The 21399-nt window shown below is 41.2% G+C and overlaps 1 protein-coding gene across 1 annotated transcript in view; it reads right to left on the bottom strand.

Annotated features, from left to right (window-relative positions):
- The window catches only part of ITIH2 (inter-alpha-trypsin inhibitor heavy chain 2), a 72493-nt gene that overhangs the window by 50907 nt on the left and 187 nt on the right, over positions 1–21399 (bottom strand). Inside the window, exon 2 of the mRNA XM_073589033.1 lies at positions 12171–12224. Within this exon, the coding sequence (XP_073445134.1) occupies positions 12171–12224 (54 nt within the window). The remainder of the gene's footprint in view (positions 1–12170; positions 12225–21399) is intronic.

The raw sequence follows: 21399 nt of genomic DNA on the forward strand, positions 1-21399 counted from the left end.
ATAATTTTTTACCTAAGTTGTTACATTTCTCGTTGCTCCTATACAGTCATATGTTAAAGTTTGGGCACCCCTATTAATGTTAACCTTTTTTCTTTATAACAATTTTGGTTTTTGCAACAGCTATTTCAGTTTCATATATCTAATAACTGATGGACCCAGTTATATTTCAGGATTCAAATGAGGTTTATTGTACTAACAGAAAATGTGCAATCTGCATTTAAACAAAATTTGACCGGTGCAAAAGTATGGGCACCCTTATCATTTTCTTGATTTGAACACTCCTAACTACTTTTTACTGACTTCCTGAAGCACTAAATTGGTTTTGTAACCTCATTGAGCTTTGAACTTCATAGTCAGGCGTATCAAATCATGAGAAAGGGTATTTAAGGTGGCCACTTGCAAGTAGTTCTCCTATTTGATTCTCCTATGAAGAGTGGCATCATGGGCTCCTCAAAACAACTCAAATGATCTGAAAACAAAGATTAGTCAACATAGCTTTTCAGGGGAAGGATGCAAAAAGTTGTCTCAGAGATTTAACCTGTCAGTTTCCACTGTGAGGAACATAGTAAGGAAATGGAAGAACACAGGTACAGTTCTTGTTAAGCCCAGAAGTGGCAGGCCAAGAAAAATATCAGAAAGGCAGAGAAGAAGAATGGTGAGAACAGTCAAGGACAATCCACAGACCACCTCCAAAGACCTGCAGCATCATCTTGCTGCAGATGGTGTCACTGTGCATCGGTCAACAATACAGCGCACTTTGCACAAGCAGAAGCTGTATGGGAGAGTGATGCGAAATAAGCCGTTTCTGCAAGCACGCCACAAACAGAGTCGCCTGAGGTTTGTAAAAGCACATTTGGACAAGCCAGTTACATTTTGGAAGAAGGTCCTGTGGACTGATGAAACAAAGATTGAGTTGTTTGGTCATACAAAAAGGCATTATGCAGCATTCCAAGAAAAACACTTGCTACCCACAGTAAAATTTGGTGGAGGTTCCATCATGCTTTGGGGCTGTGTGGCCAATGCCGGCACCGGGAATCTTGATAAAGTTGAGGGTCGCATGGATTCAACTCAGTATCAGCAGATTCTTGACAGTAATGTGCAAGAATCAGTGACGAAGTTGAAGTTACACAGGGGATGGATATTTCAGCAAGACAATGATCCAAAACACCGCTCCAAATCTACTCAGGCATTCATGCAGAGGAACAATTACAATGTTCTGGAATGGCCATCCCAGTCCCCAGACCTGAATATCATTGAACATCTGTGGGATGATCTGAAGCGGGCTGTCCATGCTCGGCGACCATCAAACTTAACTGAACTGGAATTGTTTTGTAAACAGGAATGGTCACAAATACCTTCATCCAGGATCCAGGAACTCATTAATAGCTACAGGAAGCAACTAGAGGCTGTTATTTTTGCAAAAGGAGGATCTACGAAATATTAATGTCACTTTTATGTTGAGGTGCCCATACTTTTGCACCGGTCAAATTTTGTTTAAATGCAGATTGCACATTTTCTGTTAGTACAATAAACCTCATTTGAATCCAGAAATATAACTGAGTCCATCAGTTATTAGATATATGAAACTGAAATAGCTGTTGCAAAAACCAAAATTGTTATAAAGAAAAAAGTTTAACATTAATAGGGGTGCCCAAACTTTAACATATGACTGTATGCCTAATTTAGCTAGTGTCTATATATGTAGCAATTCTGTACAATAAGGGACACTATGTGCCTCCTTTCTTGCACCCCTGCTGTTTACTTGCTGATCCATGGGTATGCACTCATACTGATGTGTACTGAGGTAGTTACTTTCGGCAAGGACCAACTGATTATGCACTAAGCACATTACAGGAGATATTAACCCTGTTGTATCTACCTCAATTCATACTGTATGAACGTACCTTAACACCACTTGGTACAATGTTGGTTCTTTAGGCATCAAGTGTTCCTTCTTAGGTGCTTCATGGGTACCATATTGAAATGCTACAATTTCTGGCACACTCTCGTCAGTTTTCTACTTTTTGTCCTATGTATTGACATCATCTCCATTTTTAATTATTTTATGTCATTTATGTGTTCAATGAAGTTTGCTATTATTCTGAAATTACATTTGTAAAAGGTCCTTTATTTTTTAGGAATCTAACTTTTCATTGTCACAGCTGTCTATATAAAGAAATAATCATATTTAATAAGTAACAGAGACCACATGAGGAAATTAGCCACTATTTATTTACTCAGCCTGATTTTGGCAATGTCCATGTTTTTTTATTTGATCTAAAAATACTGCGCAATATCACAGAACAGAATGTAATTGGCTGTCTGTGAAAACTCTGTGCCGGTTACCACTTTCCTGCAAACTAATCATGTGGAAACTATTGAGATATGTGGTCCTTTTATATTCTTATCTATCATTATGTATATATTATTATTATTTATTTATATAGCACCATTGATTCCATGGTGCTGTACATGAGAAGGGGTTACATACAAATTACAGATATCACTTACAGTAAACAAACTAACAATGACAGACTGATACAGAGGGGAGAGAGGATCCTGCCCTTTCAGGCTTACATGCTACAGGATGGTGGGGAAGGAGACAGTAGGTTGGTAGGTTGCAGCAGTTGAGGTCTTGGTTGAGGTGATATCACCGGTAGTGGTGAGATAGATGGAGGTAGCGGGGTCATTGCAGGCGGTAGGCTTTCTTGAAGAATATATATAGTAACACAACTCCACTATCTATGGACGGGGAGTACTCACTTAGCCGGTCGTTGAGGCATACGCTGTGACACTCTCAGGGTTAAAGCAAAAAGTCCATTCAGATTATTATCACACATCATAAACTGAATCTCAGGTACTTGGTAACGTGCAACAGCCCGTGCACCGTCCGGCAGCCATTCGGATCTACAGTACCCACGGTCCTCGCTGAGCCTTGGTGTGGCTAACATGGATTAGTGTCTGTTAACTGTCCGTGACGACCCCACAGGTTCCTGGATACCTCTTATCCTAGAGGTGTCCTCCCTGGAGGTATTCCACAGACCTCCTCTCTCTTGCTCAGCCTAGCCAGCACTGCCCGTGCACACACAGACTCCATCTTGGATGTTCAGACACACCCCCTTGGGTGGTGTATGTAGGTGACTAGACCCACCCATCTCTCCAAGTCGCCTGGAAGCCTTCCCAATGTATAGCAAAACCCTCAGCATTAGATCTGCTGAGCAAAACAAGCCCAGGCTTCCATCACAGGGCCACCCATCTCTGTGATACATACTGCCCCTTAACCGCAAGACCAGTCGCAATACCACATTTTGCCCCCGTTCCTAAAGCCGCAGGGCTTGTCAATTTTCGTTATCCAACCAGAGACCCTTCTCTGTCGCCTTTGAGAGTCAAACTGTCAACATCGGGCCCTGTCACTGAACCCTTTTGGAACCAGTCACCATCTGACTCCGTCACCTCCTCTGATAGGGTTGCCCCTTTGTCAGACCACCCCCAACCGAGGCAGTCAGTACGGTGTTGTGATTCCCTGGGAACCAGGCCTTCTGTCTGGTCTGACTCTTTGTCCCTATGTCCGCTACAGGTTCTCCCGCTTAGGCCACTATGCACAACAGAAGAGCTAACAGCTAACAGAGCTAACAGAAGAGTCACCACCTCTACCTCTTCCTTCAGACCAACTTCGGTTGTCTCTCTGTTGGCACTTTCTCCTATTGTTTTTATTCCCCAGAGAGCAGTCATTCCATTTAGCTTCAGGTTGAGCACTTCCACCCTTTAGAGAACCCCTCTGTCTCTCCATACCTCGGGTTGAAGGTGGCCGCCATCTTCTTCCTGCAACTGTTTATTAATTTGCAATCTCTCAAGTCTTAGCTGCTCTAAGGAGTATTCGGATATTCTTAAGGCTCTCCACTGATCTGACAGCGAAGAATGGGACCATCTCATCTTCAACTACCTGGGCTTCGACTTCAGCCAGAATCCTCACTCTCGCCACACCCGACTTATCTACAATATCCTGCATGACTCTTCCAAGTCTCCCAATAACCTTTCTCACCAAATTTCTGGGCACTTGAACTATATCCTCCACCAAATCCAACCGACTTTGAGCTTTCTTTGCATGCTCCAGCTGTTGAGCGGCTTCCTCATTCCTCAACAGGATCATCCATTTGATGCGAAGACATCTCCAGTGCATGTCACTCAGGACAGCTACTCTCTAAGCTGTGACATCAGTTGTGGACAGTATAACTAACAGTTTAGTTTCTGGGGTTCAGTACACCTTACACACCCCCACCACCTTCCTAAAACCTTCATGCACCCCCTCACTGGCACAAGCTTCTCGCATGTCCTCGGGTGCCTCAACTATGCATTTGAAGAGCGAAGTCTCATTCTCTTCATGGACAGACGGCTCCTGTTTTGCCTTGGACATTTCCATCAAGTCATCTGCCACGACCAGGTGATTGTCTTGTTCAGCTTTTAGCGCAGGCTCTCCCTGTGCTTCACACTCTTAAGACCCCTCGCCAATGTGGGCATTTGCAGCTCTGCTGCTTTACTACTCTGGCACTGCTGTTGTAAGTCTGCGACCACCATCTCCTTCTCCTGTAGAAGTCCTCTTAATGCTTCTCTGAGCACCTCCATATTTTCCAATATGGCCTTGTTCACAGATTGACACGTTGACAGGTGACATCTGAGCTCAGAGACTTCCTTCTTTAGCTCATCCACTCTGTACTCAGCCGCTTGTCTCAGGACCTTTTCTCACTCCATATGGTCTCTTATTGTCTCTTTAAGCATCTCCACTTCATGATCCTGTTCCCTTTTGGCTAGCACGTGTCTCACCATAAATTTTTTAATTAAATTTTCAGATGGGGCAGCTTGGCCACCCACTCTCTGCCGCTTCAGAGTTCTACCTATTCCTTCATCAGCAGGTTCAGTTTTCTTTTGGGTCTTCGCTCCATTACCTTCAACCACCTCTAGGCTCTCTGCTGCTGGGCTCTCTGAAGAGTCACTGTTCTCGCTCCCAGACTCCATCATTCCAGCCTTGTGATCTCTGGAGTTCTCCCCCACTTCCAGAGTTTTGGCGCAGTTGTCATCTTCTGCCACCTTGGAGGCAAATTAACCACTAGTCCGCTCTCCATGACCTTTGTGGGTCTTCACTCCACCTGCGCTCTCTGGGATTTCGCCTCCTACCGCGATCTTTGCTGATGGATCTCCACCGTCACAAAGTGTCAGTTTTATTTTCAGCACATCAGCAGCTACCTCTGTGCTGGGGTTTGTCAGTGGCAATGTGACCTCCTTATCTAGGACATTAAGTTTGTTTGCAACTGACTCCATCTCTTCTTCAGAGGGCTCAGCCTGGCCTGCCTTCCTGCGGCCGCCGTTTCCCCGGTGACAAGGGGAACCCTTGCCATTTTTACTTGGGTCCACCTTACCGCACTCTCTTTCCCTTGCATTAGTGTCAAAGTCCGAATTGGAGTCACCACTACTCACTTATGTCCCCCTGGAACAACAATTCCCCACTTAAACAGGGGTCAGACCCCTTTCTTAGAGCTACCCCGTTTTTAATGGTCACACTGTTGGTCATCTCTGCTAAGTCCCAGAGCTGGTCAGACCCACACTTTTCCCCGGTCACCCCTAACTCTGGGACGTTGACCTTAGGAGTGCTACTGCCTTCTCCCACAAGTCTCAAAACCATTTAAAGTCCCGGCCTATTACAATAGAGAATGACAAGTCCGGGACTACAGGGACATCCTGGCTGGTAATAATAGTGGGCATCTCAATGATTACCCTGGACACGGATAATCCCTAGTGACCTCATGGACGCAGAGGACTTCCATCTTGTTTCCATCCATTTCTGGGTTCTTTTTGAATTATGTGTGACCCGTGACCTAGGACACAAACGCAGCTTTCTGACACTGGGCACTACATTGTGACCCAAAATCCTTTGGTAATTTTCAGATTTCATGATGAATTGCACACAGTCAAGGCACTCAGTGCCAGAGGGAGAAAGACAACCCCAAAACATTTTTGAGCCTCCACCATGTTTGACTGTAGGTACTACGTTCTTTTCTCTGTAGCCGTCATTATGCTTTCAGTAAACAGTAGAATGATGTGCTATATGAAAATGCTCTATCTTGTTCTTATCTGTTCACAAGACACTTACCCAGAAGGATTTTGGATTACTCACGTACATTTTGGCAAACTGCAGGCTATTATGTCTCTGTGACAGCAGTGTGGTCCTCCTGGGTCTCTTGCCATAGCGTTTAATTTCATTCAAATGTCGACGGATAGTTCGTGCTAACACTGGTGCAGGACAGCTTGGATTTCTTTGAAACTTGATTGTGGTTGCTTAACCACTATTTGAACTATTCTACCTTTCATCAATTTTGCTCTGCTGTCCACGTCCAGGGAGATTAGCTACAGCGCCATGGGTTGTAAACTTCTTGACTATGTTGCGCACCATATACAAAGGAACATCAAGATCTCTGGAGATATACTTGCAACCTTGAGATTGTTGATATTGTTCAATAATTTTGTTTTTCAAGTTCTGAGGCATTTTTCTTCTCCTCTTTCAGTTCTCTATGCTTAGTATGGCGCACACACAGACACACAATGCAACGACTGAGTAAACTTCACGCCTTTTTATCTGGTTTCAGGTGTGATTTTCATATTGGCCACACCTATTACTTGCCACAGGTGAGTTTGAACGATCATCACATGCTTGAAACAAAGTTGTTTACCCACAATTTTGGAATGGTCATTTTTGGGTTTTGTGTGAAATTATGTCCAATAAGCCCTTTTTTCTTTGCTTTTTTTGTGTTGCTCTAATACACACAAAGGAAATAAACGTGTGTATAACAAAACATGTGTAATTCCAATAATTTTCTATGAGAAATACTTCATTTTCTGGAACAATTTCAAGGGTGCCAACACTTTCGAACATGACTATATACAGCTCTGGCCAAAACTAAGAGACTACCACATCAAATCCCTGTCATGGGCAGCCCATTCTCCAGACCTGAACCCCATTGAAAAACCTCTGGAATGTAATCAAGAGGATGATGGATAGTCACAAGCCATCAAACAAAGAACTGCTTAAATTTTTTTGCCAGAAGCAGCGTGAAAGACTGATGGAAAGCATGCCAAGACGCATGAAAGCTGTTTTTAAAAATCATGGTTATTCCACAAAATATTGATTTCAGAACTCTTCCTGAGTTAAAACCATTTTTCTTTGTCGGAAAAAAAAATACAAAATTTATTGCTTGGAAATTTGGAGACATGTTGTAAGAAGCTTATAGCCTAACTAAAAGAACAATTGACTAAAATATATACCTATAAAGAGAAAAATCAGACAACATGAACATTTGAAAGTGGTCTCTTAATTTTTGCCAGAGCTGTATATATTTATATAACACACTATACAATCATGGACAAAAGTTTTAAGAATTACACAAATATTATATTTTCACATGATCTGCTGGCCTCTGGTTTTTATGTGTGTTTGTCAGATGTTTTTATCACATACAGAAATATAATTGCAATCATATTATGAGTAGCAAAAGGTTATATTGATAGTTAGAATGAGTTAATGCAGCAAGTCAATATTTGCAGTGTTGACCCTTCTTCTTCAGGACCTCAGCAATTCTCCCTGGCATGCTCTCAATCAACTTCAGGATCAAATCCTGACTGATAGCAGTCCATTCTTGCAAAATCAATGCTTTTATTTTGTCTGAATTTGAAGGTTTTTGTTTGTCCACCCGTCTCTTGATGATTGACCACAAGTTCTCAATGGGATTAAGACCTGGGGAGTTTCCAGGCCATGGTCCCAAAATCTCTATGTTTTGTTCCTTGAGCCATTTAGTTATCACCTTTGCTTTATGGCAAGGTGCTCCATCATGTTGAAAAAGGCATTGTTGATCGCCAAACTGCTCTTGGACGGTTGGGAGAAGTTGCTCTTGGAGGACATTCTGGCACCATTCTTTATTCATGGCTGTGTTTTTAGGCAAGACTGAGAGAGAGCCCATTCCCTTGGCTGAGAAGCAACCCCACACATGAATGGTTTCAGGATGCTTGACAGTTGGCATGAGACAAGACTGGTGGTAGCGCTCACCTGGTCTTCTCCGAATAAGCCGTTTTCCAGATGTCCCAAACAATCGAAAAGGGGATTCATCAGAGAAAATGACTTTACCCCAGTCCTCAGCAGTCCACTCCCTGTACCTCTTGCAGAATATCAGTCTGTCCATGATGTTTTTCCTGGATAAAAGTGGCTTCTTTGCTGCCCTCCTTGAGACCAGGCCTTGCTCCAAGAGTCTCCACCTCACAGCGCGTGCAGATGCACTCACACCTGCCTGCTGCCATTCCTGAGCAAGCTCTGCACTGCTGGTAGCCCGATCCCACAGCTGAAACACTTTTAAGAGACGGTCCTGGCGCTTGCTGGTCTTTCTTGGGCGCCCTGGAGCCTTTTTGGCAACACGGGAACCTCTCTCCTTGAAGTTGTTGATGATGCGATAGATTGTTGACTGAGGTGCAATCTTTCTAGCTGCGATACACTTCCCTGTTAGGCCATTTTTGTGCAGTGCAATGATGACTGCACATGTTTCTTTACAGATAACCATGGTTAACAGAAGAGAAACAATGATGCCAAGCACCAGCCTCCTTTTAAAGTGTCCAGTGGTGTCATTCTTATTTAATCATGACAGATTGATCTCCAGCCCTGTCCTCATCAACACCCACGCCTGTGTTAATGGAGCAATCACTGAAACGATGTTAGCTGGTCCTTTTAAGGCAGGGCTGCAATGATGTTGAAATGTGTTTTGGGGGATAAAGTTCATTTTCTAGGCAAATATTGACTTTGCAAGTAATTGCTGTTAAGCTGATCACTCTTTATAACATTCTGGAGTATATGCAAATTGCCACTAGAAAAAATGAAGCAGTAGACTTTGTAAAAATTAATATTTGTGTCATTCTCAAAACTTTTGGTCATGACTGTACATAAACTGCTCAAAAAAATAAAGGGAACACTAGGCACTCTTACTGAGCAGACACATGGATGTTCGTGACCTTCCTCTCATTTCTACCTGTTGTTTACTCCATTGGCACAACAGCAGGAGAAACTGAATCACAATCAGGCTAAGTGCACACGTACCGGAACTCTCGCGGAAATTACCGCGAGAATTCTGGAATTCCATTCCGCGGGAAAATCGCATTTTAAATTCCCGCGATTTTCCCGTGGAAAAACTAGCATTTTGCAAGCGTAATTAGCTTGCAAAATGCTAGCGTTTTCCAAGCGATCTGGAGCATCGCTTGGAGAACTGATTGACAGGTTGGTCACACTCGTCAAACATAGTGTTTGACGAGTGTGACCAACTTTTTACTACTGAGGCCGCCTATGCGGCCTCAGGAGTAAAAGATAGAATGTAAAAAAAAAAAAAAATGGTGTTATTCTCACCTTCCGACGTCCCGCGCAGGCGTTCCCAGTAATCCTTTGCGAAAATGCTCGCGATGACGTCCGTTCTCGCGGGATCGCGATGTCTCGCGGTAATTCGCGATGACGTCGCGCGAATGACCGCGAGACTTCGCGATCCCGCGAGAACGGATGCCATCGCGGGCATTTTCGCAAAGGCTTACTGGGACCGGAAGCGTGGAGAGAGGCGGGAAGCCTGCGCGGGACGCCGGAAGGTAAGAATAACAATATTTTTTATTTTAAATTCTATTTTTTACAGGGATATGGTACCCAAAGCCCGGAGGACAGTCTCCTCTCCTCCAGACCGTGGGTACCATCCGCAATTGTTCTGCTTACTTTCCGCTTGGTGTGCACAGCCACATGCGGGAAGTAAGCGGAGCAATGCATTCCTATGGGTGCGGGATCGCCGCGATACCGCAAATTAATGAGCATGCTGCAGTTTTTACCGCGAAGCGATTCCGCCGCGGTACAAAACGCAGCATTAGCACAGCATTGCGGAATCCCATAGGAATGCATGGGATGTTTATTTTTTGCGTTTTCGCGGCAAAATCGCGCGGTTAAAACCGCCGCGGAAATGCGAAAAAAACGCCACGTGTGAACTCAGCCTCAATGTTGATTTCACAGAAGTGTGACTGACTTGGAGTGACATTTTGTTGTTTAAGTGTTCCCTTTATTTTTTTTGAGCAGTATATATATTGACACAGTTGAAACTAGAAGTTTACATACACTATATAAAAAGACACATATGCATGTTTTTTCTCAATATCTGACATGAAATCAGAATAAACTTTTCCCGCTGTAGGTCAATTAGCTTTATCGTAATTATTAATATTTGCCAAAGGCCAAAATAATGAGAGACAGAGAGAGAGAATGTTTTAAGGCATTTTTATTACTTACTGCAAAGTCAAAAGTTACATACACTGTTTTCTATGTCTTTAAACAATTCTGGACTGCCCATATGATGATGTCATGTGGTTGTAAGCTTCTAAGTTAATTAGAGACACACCTGTGGATGTATTTTAATGCACACAATTAAACCAAAGTAAAAACAAGATAGGAATTTCCAACTATCATACCGCTCAGGAAGGAGACGGGTTCTATGTCCCAGAGATTAACGTGCTTTGGTCCGACATGTGGATATCAACCCAAGGACAAAAGCAAAAGTCCTTGTGAAGATGATGGCGGAAGCTGGTAAGATTGTGTCAATATCCACAGTGAAACAAGTACTGTATAAACATGGGCTGAAAGACCACTCTGCCAGGAAGAAGCTATTACTCCAAAAGAAACATATAAAAGCCGTATTAATGTTTGCAATTGCACACAGGAACAAAGGCCTTAATTTTTGGAGACATGTCCTGTGTCTGATGAAACTAAAATTGAACTTTTGGGTATAATGACCATTGTTACGTGTGGAGGTAAAAGGGAGAGGTTTCGAAACCTAAGAACACCATCCCAGCTGTGAAACACGGGGGTGGCAGCATCATGTTGTGGGATTGTTTTGCTACAGGAGGTACTTGTGCACTTCACAAAATAGATAGCATCTTTGAGAAAATAAGATTATGTGACAATACTGACGCAACATCTCAAACCATCAGCCAGGAAGTTAAAGCTTGGTCTTCCAAATGGACAATGACCTGAAGCATAATGTCAAAATGGTGACAAAGTGGCTTAAGGATAACAAAGTCAATGTTTTGGAGTGGCCATCACAAAGCCCTGATCTCAATCCCATTTAAAATTTATGGGCAAAGCTGAAAAGGCAGGTGCGAGCAAGGTGACCTACAAACGTGGACCAGTTACATCAGTTTTGTCAGGAGGAATGGGCCCAAATTCCGACCAACTATTATGAAAAGCTTGTGGAAGGAAATCCCAAACGTTTGACCCAAGTCATTAAGTTTAATTTAATTGCAATGGTACCAAATACTAATGAAATGTATTTAAAGTTTTGACTCTGCAGTAAGTAATAAAAATGCCTTAAAACATTCTTTCTCTCTCATTATTCTGGCTTTTGGCAAATATTAATAATTATTGTAATCCTAATTGATCTTAAACGGGAAAGGTTTATTCTGATTTCATGTGAAAAACTGAGAAAAACATGCAGATGTGTCTTGTTATATAGTGTATGTAAACTTCTGGTTTCAACTGTATACACACTCACATACACACACACACATACTGTATATACTGTGTATCAACCATCTTTGCCTAACTAATTGTTATCTATCTATCTTAGTCCATTGCATCTGGACTATATTACTAGTAAGGTTCTAGATTATAATAATGTGATAATTCGGCAGATAGGAATTTAGATAACGATCAATTGATTTATTGATCAGCTTAAATAATATACAGTTTACCCATTTGTAAAGTGGATGGTGTTCCCGTTCTTCCTGCTTTTGCCCATTACCTAGCATATTAGTGACCCTAGCGACACCTTGGACTGTGCACCCTGACAGTGGTGCATTACATGACCTTGTGTAGGTTGCTTTATCTACTTGGTAAACATATAGCACATATCAGAACATTATGTTATTTATAAGCTGGAGTTACAGTTAATGTTTGTGCCCTTGAAGTACATGCTATGGCTATATAATATATGGTCTGAGTGTGCTTAATTACCGAAGTGAACGGCTGTTAACGATTTTTAATTACCATAGCAATCTGTAATGTGTCTTTTTTATGAAGGTTACTATAAGTTTGCAGTGTATATTGGAAAACACGTCCATACCTTAAATCTTTCACCATGATTACTTTCAAGCCCTGGGATGAGATCACCAAGATCCTAAAAAGTAAATTTACAATCAGAAGTGTAACTTAACTGCTATGTACATGGCCCTTCACATATCATATCACGCTATATGATTTACATACACTGTGAAATGGATGAACTGCTTAGTATAATGGATTCATGCCATCACATGAAATGATACTCTATAGTTATTAAGTCATCACAACTCTGTACTGGCTACTTATGGTGTCACATTTTATGTATCAGGATGGACAATAGTCCTCCAGGCTTTATAGCAGGTGATACTTGCCAAATGAAAAGTACTGGCTTACAAAATATTTTGCATAGATTATTGGACCAAGGCATTTAGGCATACTTAAAGTGGTTTTACAGACGTTCAATATTGATGAACTATTGACAGCATATATATATATATATATATATATATATATATATATATATATTGCCAGTTCCCTATTGCCAGTTTGCTATTACCAGGGATGATGGCAATACATGACATACCAACTGCAGTGGTCATGTGGCTAAGGACTATGGGTTGGGGAAAGATCTGGTGACATAGCCCATAAAACCTTCTCCATGAAACTCTATGCATCAGAATCAATATCAAACTGGCCTACAGAGTACCCAAGGGTCGGACATGACTAATGGATAGAGGATTTACATAGGTTCCCATACAGATGAAGACTTTAGTCTAAGTGAAGATTGGCATTAGGATAGGGTCCTGGAAAATGAGAAACGCCTTAACGTGGCTTCCAGGAACATATAAATTGGCTATTTTATGCGCTAAGCTTTCTCAATTTTTCATATTTCTAATGCAGTAATGCAATTCATTTTCATATTTCATGTTTGCATGCTATGGCACAACAGAGTGCTTCCTTTTTTGTTTGAGTGTATATGAGTTGGTGACTCTAGGTTAAGCACCTGTTCACATTTAGTTTATGCTTGGATTTGATGGTCAGTTTTTTAAAATGGGTTGGGGAAAGACTTGGGGACATAGCCTATAAAACCTTCTCCATGAAACTCTATGCATTAGAATCAATATCAAACTGGCCTACAGAGTACCCAAGGGTTGGACATGACTAATGGATAGAATCAGTTGAAAGGTTAGATCACCATTATCAAATTGGGTCCTCAGTTCATATTCAGTTAAATCGGAGGTGAGCTGCAGCACCTGATCATGTCCACTGAACAGCAAACTAAGATACGCTCTTCTGGCTACATACCCCGCAGCAACTGAACACTGCTGATTGTGGGGGTGCTGGATCTTATACTCACCGATCTGACATTGCTGAACTATTACAAGAAGAAATCAATACCTTAACATCACAGAAAAAAATAGGCCACACTTATTAACACCTGGTTAAAACACCAATATACTGCAGGACACAGACAGGTCCCGATAATATTAGGTGCACATGGCATAGGTGCAACTACCTCCACTGGACATCACTGGGGCCTGTATGCATCTTACAACATATTGGTATTATAACCAGGTTTTGATAAGTATGTTTGTTTGGATTTGCTGTCTTTTTCCATAAAAAGCCATCAATACCATAAGGATGAAAACCCTTTTCTATTGCAAAGTTTTAAATTATTTTTTAAGAGATATATAAACAATGGCATAACATCAGCAGTAATTGTAAATCTTAGCAGCCTGGAGAGATTAATATTTTCTAACTGCAGAAATAGGAAATGAGATAGATGAAGAGAGTATTACAAAAACTAAAGCAAGGTGTATTTGAGCTCCTAAAGATTCTATGTGTGCTCAATAGTGGAGTCAGATATAATGAGATGTAACTGGGGAATAAAGGAAGGATTAAGAAGAGAAAGATGAGTAACTGAACTTTCACAAATCTTTTGACATCTCATGGAGACATGCCAAAAGTTTAGATTGTGGGAGCCTGTATGCTAAGACCCCCACTGATTGATAGCATAGAGGGGCAAAAGTTCTCAGTTGAGTGCTACTCTCCTCAAAGACCAAAGGTGGGCTATGCAGAGAGTCTATAAGCTCATCTTCAGTCTCAGAGGCTGAGATCTTCGGCCCTTTGTCTTAGCAATTGTTGGGGGTCTCAGTAACTGGTCACCAACCAATTACTACTTCTAAATGTCTCTATGACATGTCAAACGTTTTATGACAATGCAGCTGCACTTCAAAAAACTAATTCCTGATTGCATTATTTCACAAATTACCTTCCAAATCAATATTCCATAACCAGTAGCTGAAGAGCAAAATGTGGCTCCGAGACCTTCTCCATGTGACTTCCTAACTGGTGGCAGATCTAAATAATGCTGTGCATCATTGGCACCAGGCATATCATATAGAGACTATATCTATAGCAAACAGCACTAAAATTACCACCATATGACTCCTAATAGACTTTTAGCCTATCATATCTAATGTGGCTGAACATGATATGTCATAATTGAAAGTATATTTGTTCTGTAGTGATCAAGAGCCACTAGTTATGGTTTGCATGCGTTCACATGTAATTCTATATTGAAAATGTATTGAAGGAAATAATTTGTTTAGACATATTAGAAGGCCTTCATAAAGAGAACCTGTCACTAGATTCATTCTGCCTGAATGTAAATCCAAACGAATATAAACGTCATATCATCATAAATAATGATCCCTTCAAACTCAAATCATAACACCAAAAGAGAAAACGAAGGAGCAAAAGATCCAAAAATACCAAATTTTATTAAACTATGAATAAAAAGCATATTTCATAGCAACACCATGTACTAAGTTATAAGATACAGAGTACATAAGGGGAGGAAAATACCTATCCCTAAATACAAAAGGTCATAGTTGTGAATAAAGGAAGAACTGTAAAAGGGTCACAATAGCCAGATCCAAAAGCAGCAATGGCCCATAATCTTAATGGCCCTCGATGTGCACCATATAAAAGGATTAAATATCCCATATAATGAGAAGTAGGCAAGTTCCAAAGTGCAACATATCACCATACCGTGTGGCACATAGAAGAAAATCACCATATATATGCTGCCAGTATACCTGTAGTCATGCTGCCGCCTGGTTATGTGAGCCTGTAACACACCTGTTCACCGCCTCTGCAGTTTCATCAGGAGGTAAGTAAGCACCATATCTGGCCTCTTATATAGCCCCCACATAAGTCTCTGACCACCCACAGCTGTGTACGGCGCGTCACCACCATGTTGTGACGCGGTGAGGAAGGAGGCGCTCAAGACGCGTGCCACAGAGTCACATGGTCCGGTCATGTGACCGGGCATGTTGCCATGCACTGCGACGCCCTCTAGAACACCGGACGCCTCACCGCAGCACAGCGCATGCGTGGTGCGCGCTCAAGCCTGTGGTATCAGGAAGTATCTAAGTCCGTTCTAAAAGGAAATCCTGGTGGGAAATGGCTGAACCTAATATCGCACCCATATATCAACAACGGAATGCAATAAAAGGGCTAATATTAACATATATAAACATACATATTGCCCCATCTTAATTGACATACATAATCTATATTTAGATCTAAATCCATAATGGACAATTACTTCGTTTATTAGTACATTATAAGTGCATAGACAATGCAACTAACTACCACATCACCAGTGGTTCCAACATTGTATTTGACACCAAAAGTTCATAAAGATATGAATAACTCACCGGGCCGCCCCATCGTCTCGGGAATAGGTAGCCTTAATGAGAAAGTTTGTAGGTTCATCGACTTTTATTTACAACGATGTGTGGAAACCCTGCCTTCGTATATTAAAGATACGACTGATATCTTGACACGACTCAATGGTATACAATTAGAACATGACATGTTCTTAGTAACATGTGATGTAGAGTCGTTATATACATCGATATACCATGACCATAGGATCGCGGCATCGAGGTCCTTCCTAAATATGACTGATTTGGGTATTGATTTGGTTAATTTTATTTTGGATTTGTTAAAATATAGTTTGACACACAATTTCTTTACTTTTAAGGACAGGTTTTTCCTACAGCTCCAGGGCACAGCTATGGGGGCGACTTGTGCGCCCTCATATGCTAATCTGTTCCTGGGGCTGTGGGAAAGAGAAACTGTCTATAATATGGAGGACTTCCCTGCCGTGATCTCATGGTCTCGCTATATCGATGATATATTGTTTATATGGCAGGGTTCCGAAACATCCCTAAATTCATTCATAGAGAAATTGAATGATGACCAGCTAAACAGCAAATTAACTTTCAAATATAGCAAAAAGAAAATTGAATTTTTGGATGTCATGTTGGAGATCAATGAATCTAATTTCATCACTACTGATGTATTTCGGAAAATTACAGCAACAAACTCTCTCCTGCATGCCACTTCGGCACATCACCCGCAGACGGTGAGGGCGGTACCGGTGGGTCAATTCTTGCGCATGAAGCGAATATGCTCGGATGATGACAAATTTCAGAAACAAGCTAAGACTCTTTCTTCTAACCTTAAACAAAGGGGGGGTAACCATAGAACAATTAGGGCTGGATACAGGAGGGCCCAATTTACATCTAGAAGTCAGCTATTAGTGCAAAAACAAAAGACAAGAACAGCAGAACAACCAGTGCGTCTTATAACGACATTTAACTCTAGGTGGACAGATATTATGGATATACTTAGAAAACATTGGTCGATCCTCAGGGCTGATGAAGACCTGTGTAAATTTCTACCAGCTTATCTGAGCGTTACTTGGAGATGATCCAAAAACTTGAAAGACCTTTTGACACTGAGCCATTATGTGGCCCCACAGAAATCATTCTTTTCAGAACGAACTGGTCCCAAATGGGGAAATTTTCAATGCGGGAATTGCTCGGCATGCAAATATGTTAAGAGGGCATTCACCTTCAGCAATAGTGAGGCTACAAGGACATATACCATCACACACCATATCACGTGTACCACAGATATGGTTGTATATTATGCTTCTTGTCCTTGTGGGCTCATGTTGGAATGACAACTAGGCAACTGAAAACAAGGATTTTGGAACATGTCAGGGATATTAAGAATGCAGCAATGGTGGAAGATTTGACTATCCTGAAAACCATACCGAGACACTTTCGTGCGTGTCATAAAAGTAACACTAAATGGCTAAAGGTTAAAGGGATAGCTGGGTACAACTAGGTGTCCGTGGGGGGCCACTATAAGAAGGAACTACTTAAAAAAGAAACCAAATGGATGGTTGTGCTTGATACATGTGCTTCTAAGGGCCTTAATGAAACATTGAGCTTCAAGTCCTTTATATAGTAAGCGCAAATTTTAATTTTTGTGTGAGTTAATCATTGACTGTGTGTTTTTAAATCCTTTTTAATAATATCAGCACAATGAGGTTCTGATTTCTGTGCCGTGCATGGGTGTTTAGGGCCTGTCACACTAAGCGATATCGCTAACAATATCGCTATAACGTCACTGGTTTTGTGACGTTATAGCGATATTGCTAGCGATATCGCTATGTCTGATACTTACCTCCGACCGGCTCCCCCGCTGGTTATCGCTGATCGCGAGAACGTCCTGGACCGTTTCTCGTCGTCAGCTTCCTGCTGGGCTTTCTGTGGCGCCGACGAGCGGCGCGTGGACGCGGGCGGGAGGGCATCTTCATCTCCTCGTCTGACAGGTAAGTAACGACCCCCGACCACTGCTATGTCGCTGGTGAGATCTGCCTGTGTGGCAGCTCACTAGCGACCACTTAGCGATGCCCCAGCGATCCTGACCGCGTCATATCGCTGGTCGGGATCACTGGTGCATCGCTAAGTGTGACAATACCTTTTGTTTACCACCTACTTATCTACTAGAGATACTGTCCTGTGGACTCAGATGATGGGGAATGGCTTCGGATGAAAAGAGAAAAATATTGAGTGAATTTACGTACCGTTTACCCTCTAGAATACCAGACATGGAAGAAGCTTGATGAATTTGCTGTTTGCCTTTTTTGGAATATGTACAATAATCTATGTATCCCATTACTAATGTATTATTAAGGATTTAATTGTGGATGTTAACATAGATTAATGTCAGGTATTCTTTTGCAATAGGGTAGATTTGACATATTGATGTACATTATATATCTAGTTATTATAAATATTATATTTGAAGCTTATTGACTGCATTTTTTATTGATCTATTGATATCATTATATATAGCTGCAGTACGTTTAGACTATTGTATATTTAGGTGTTTAATTGTCTATGCACTTATAATGTACTTATAAACAAAGTAATTGTCCATTATGGATTTAGATCTAAATATAGATTATGTATGTCAATTAAGATGGGGTAATATGTATGTTTATATATGTTAATATTAGCCCTTTTGTTGCACTCCGTTGTTGATATATGAGTGCGATATTAGGTTCAGCCATTTCCCACCAGGATATCCATTTAGAACAGACTTAGATACTTCCTGATACCACAGGCTTGAGCGCGCACCACGCATGCGCTGTGCTGCGGTGAGGCGTCCGGTGTTCTAGAGGGCGTCGTGTTGCATGGCAACATGCCCGGTCACATGACCAGACCATGTGACTCTGTAACGCGTGTCTTGAGCGCCGCCTTCCTCACCACGTCACAACATGGCAGTGACGCGCCGTACACAGCTGTGGGTGGTCAGAGACTTATGTGGGGGCTATATAAGAGGCCAGATATGGTGCTTACTTACCTCCTGATGAAACTGCAGAGGCTGTGAAACGCGCGTTGGGGTGTGTTACAGGCTCACATAACCAGGTGGCAGCATGACTACAGGTATACTGGCAGCATATATCTGGTGATTTTCTTCTATGTGCACACGGTATGGTGATATGTTGCACTTTGGAACTTGCCTACTTCTCATTATATGGGATATTTAATCCTTTTATATGGTGCACATCGAGGGCCATTAAGATTATGGGCCATTGCTGCTTTTGGATCTGGCTATTGTGACCCTTTTACAGTTCTTCCTTTATTCACAACCATGACCTTTTGTATTTAGGGATAGGTATTTTCCTCCCCTTATGTACTCTGTATCTTATAAATTAGTACATGGTGTTGCTATGAAATATGCTTTTTATTCATAGTTTAATAAAATTTGGTATTTTTTGGATCTTTTGCTCCTTCGTTTTCTCTTTTGGTGTTATCATTCTGCCTGAATGACTGGCAACATTAATCAGAGCCCAGCTGTTCTATCTTTCAAGAAAACATAGTTTGAAAATCCATAAAAAGAGATGTGACTCGTCCAGCTTCTGCCCCCGGCAAGCTTCTCCTGCCCCATTCCAGGTGATTGACAGGTCTCTTTCTATGTACACATAAGGGAGAAAACATCGGTGGCTGCGTCAGACTAGTCTGATCTCTCCCTGGAGTCCCTGGCGACAATTGAAACTATGTTTTCTCTGAAATGCCGCAGTTTCAGAGAAAGTCATTCTTGGCTGCAATCACACAGCCAGGTTTGGGTTCATGCTGCCCGTGCATCCAACAGCCTGAATCTGGTGACAGGTTCCCTTTAACAAGGTTCTACCATAAATGAATGTTACACTTCTCAGGCAAAACATGTCCAAGCTGTACCTTGCAGACGTAGGGTAAAGGAGGAAATAATGTTACAGAAAACACATAAAGGCTAAATAGAATTGTTATTATAACGTAGATTAAAAGGGTTCATAGATTTAATAGACTATATTCAATTTTTACAGTGGGATTACCTGTTAAGGCAGTATATAAAGTAGCATTTGTTCAATATTTCTTTACCTTTTTATATACTTACTAAGAAATACTATCTCAAAGAACAAAAGCTAACATATTGCAAAATCTTGCCAAAACTGTCTCCCATGTCACTCACTTACAAAATGTAGCCATTTTTTACCTTTGGTTTGAAGCCTAATCTCACTCAAAGCCCAATATTGTACAGATGGGTGCAGGGTGCATGTACTGAATGGCTGCATGAAAAGGTGCCGACAATCATCAATCTCTGATAATAACATATATGCTGGGTCTAGGTAACGGGTTTACGTGTACTTGGGGACCAGTGATCATAGCTGTTCACTGGATGATTAGCAGCCATCAGCTATTCCATGTCTGCGGTCATGTTTAGTCTTTAAGATAAATCAGAGTAAATAGCTGCTGTACAAAAGTGAAAATCATAATGCAGTGTGGGAACCTTGTCAAATAGAGGGGCACAGATTGATAGAGTCAGGAGTGGGACCTATTAATGTGTGCACCACATTATTCCTTTAATTAACAGATGAAAAGGTTTTGCAACCCTGAAAATTTGCATTCATAGAGCAAAATTTACAATGCGTAAAGATGCATAATTGTATCCATTAATTGGTCAACTACATTTCAGACCCATTGTAAGGCTACATTCACACATGTCTATTTTTAAAATGGTATAAAACAGACTAATTTTTATGTGCCGTCCCCAATGCCTTTGGTTTGCATCCATTTTTTTCCATCCGTTTTTAAAAACTGAAGGAGGTAACCTGTCTCCACTTTAATTAACAGTAGATCATTGGAAAATGGATTAAACGTGAATAACTTCAGATTTTCATCCATTTTTAAGACTTTAATGGTCGAATTTGATCCGCAAGGCGGATGAGAATGGGACCTTCTTTGAGTCTCACGGATCAGAAAAATTAATACATATTTTAAAACGGATATGGCTATTGAGCTACGAAACTCTATGGTCAGTACGCTGTCAGTAAAAAAAGCAAATAGCACTTAGAAGTTTACAACAGATGTGTGAATGTAGCCTTAGCTGCCGGTACGATCCTCCATGATGCAGTGCCACATTCAGGATGTGCAAAACATTGGATGAATGCCAGTAGGAATTAGCCATTATTGCTTTCCATCAACATTTCTTACACATGTAGAAGATACAACAAATAATAGCCAACTAAATAAATGTATTAAATGCCAAGTAATAGGTAATTTTAGTATTTTAGAGGGACATGGGAATCATAGAGTTATGCATTATTATTATTATTATTTATTTATATAGCACCATTGATTCCATGGTGCTGTACATAAGAAGGGGTTACATACAAATTACAGATATCACTTACAGTAAGCAAACTAACAGTCACAGACTGATATAGAGGGGAGAGGACTTGCAGGCTTACATTGTACAGCATGGTGGGGAAGGAGACAGTAGGTTGCATGAAAACTTTTCATCCTAAAAAGCTCGTCAATGTGATTTATGCTCTTAAAATTATAGCAACTATATAATAAAGTATATAAAACACTCAC

Source organism: Dendrobates tinctorius, unplaced genomic scaffold (genome assembly GCF_039654945.1).
Source record: "Dendrobates tinctorius isolate UK_male_01 unplaced genomic scaffold, ASM3965494v1 ptg000105l, whole genome shotgun sequence".
Lineage (NCBI taxonomy): Eukaryota > Metazoa > Chordata > Amphibia > Anura > Dendrobatidae > Dendrobates > Dendrobates tinctorius.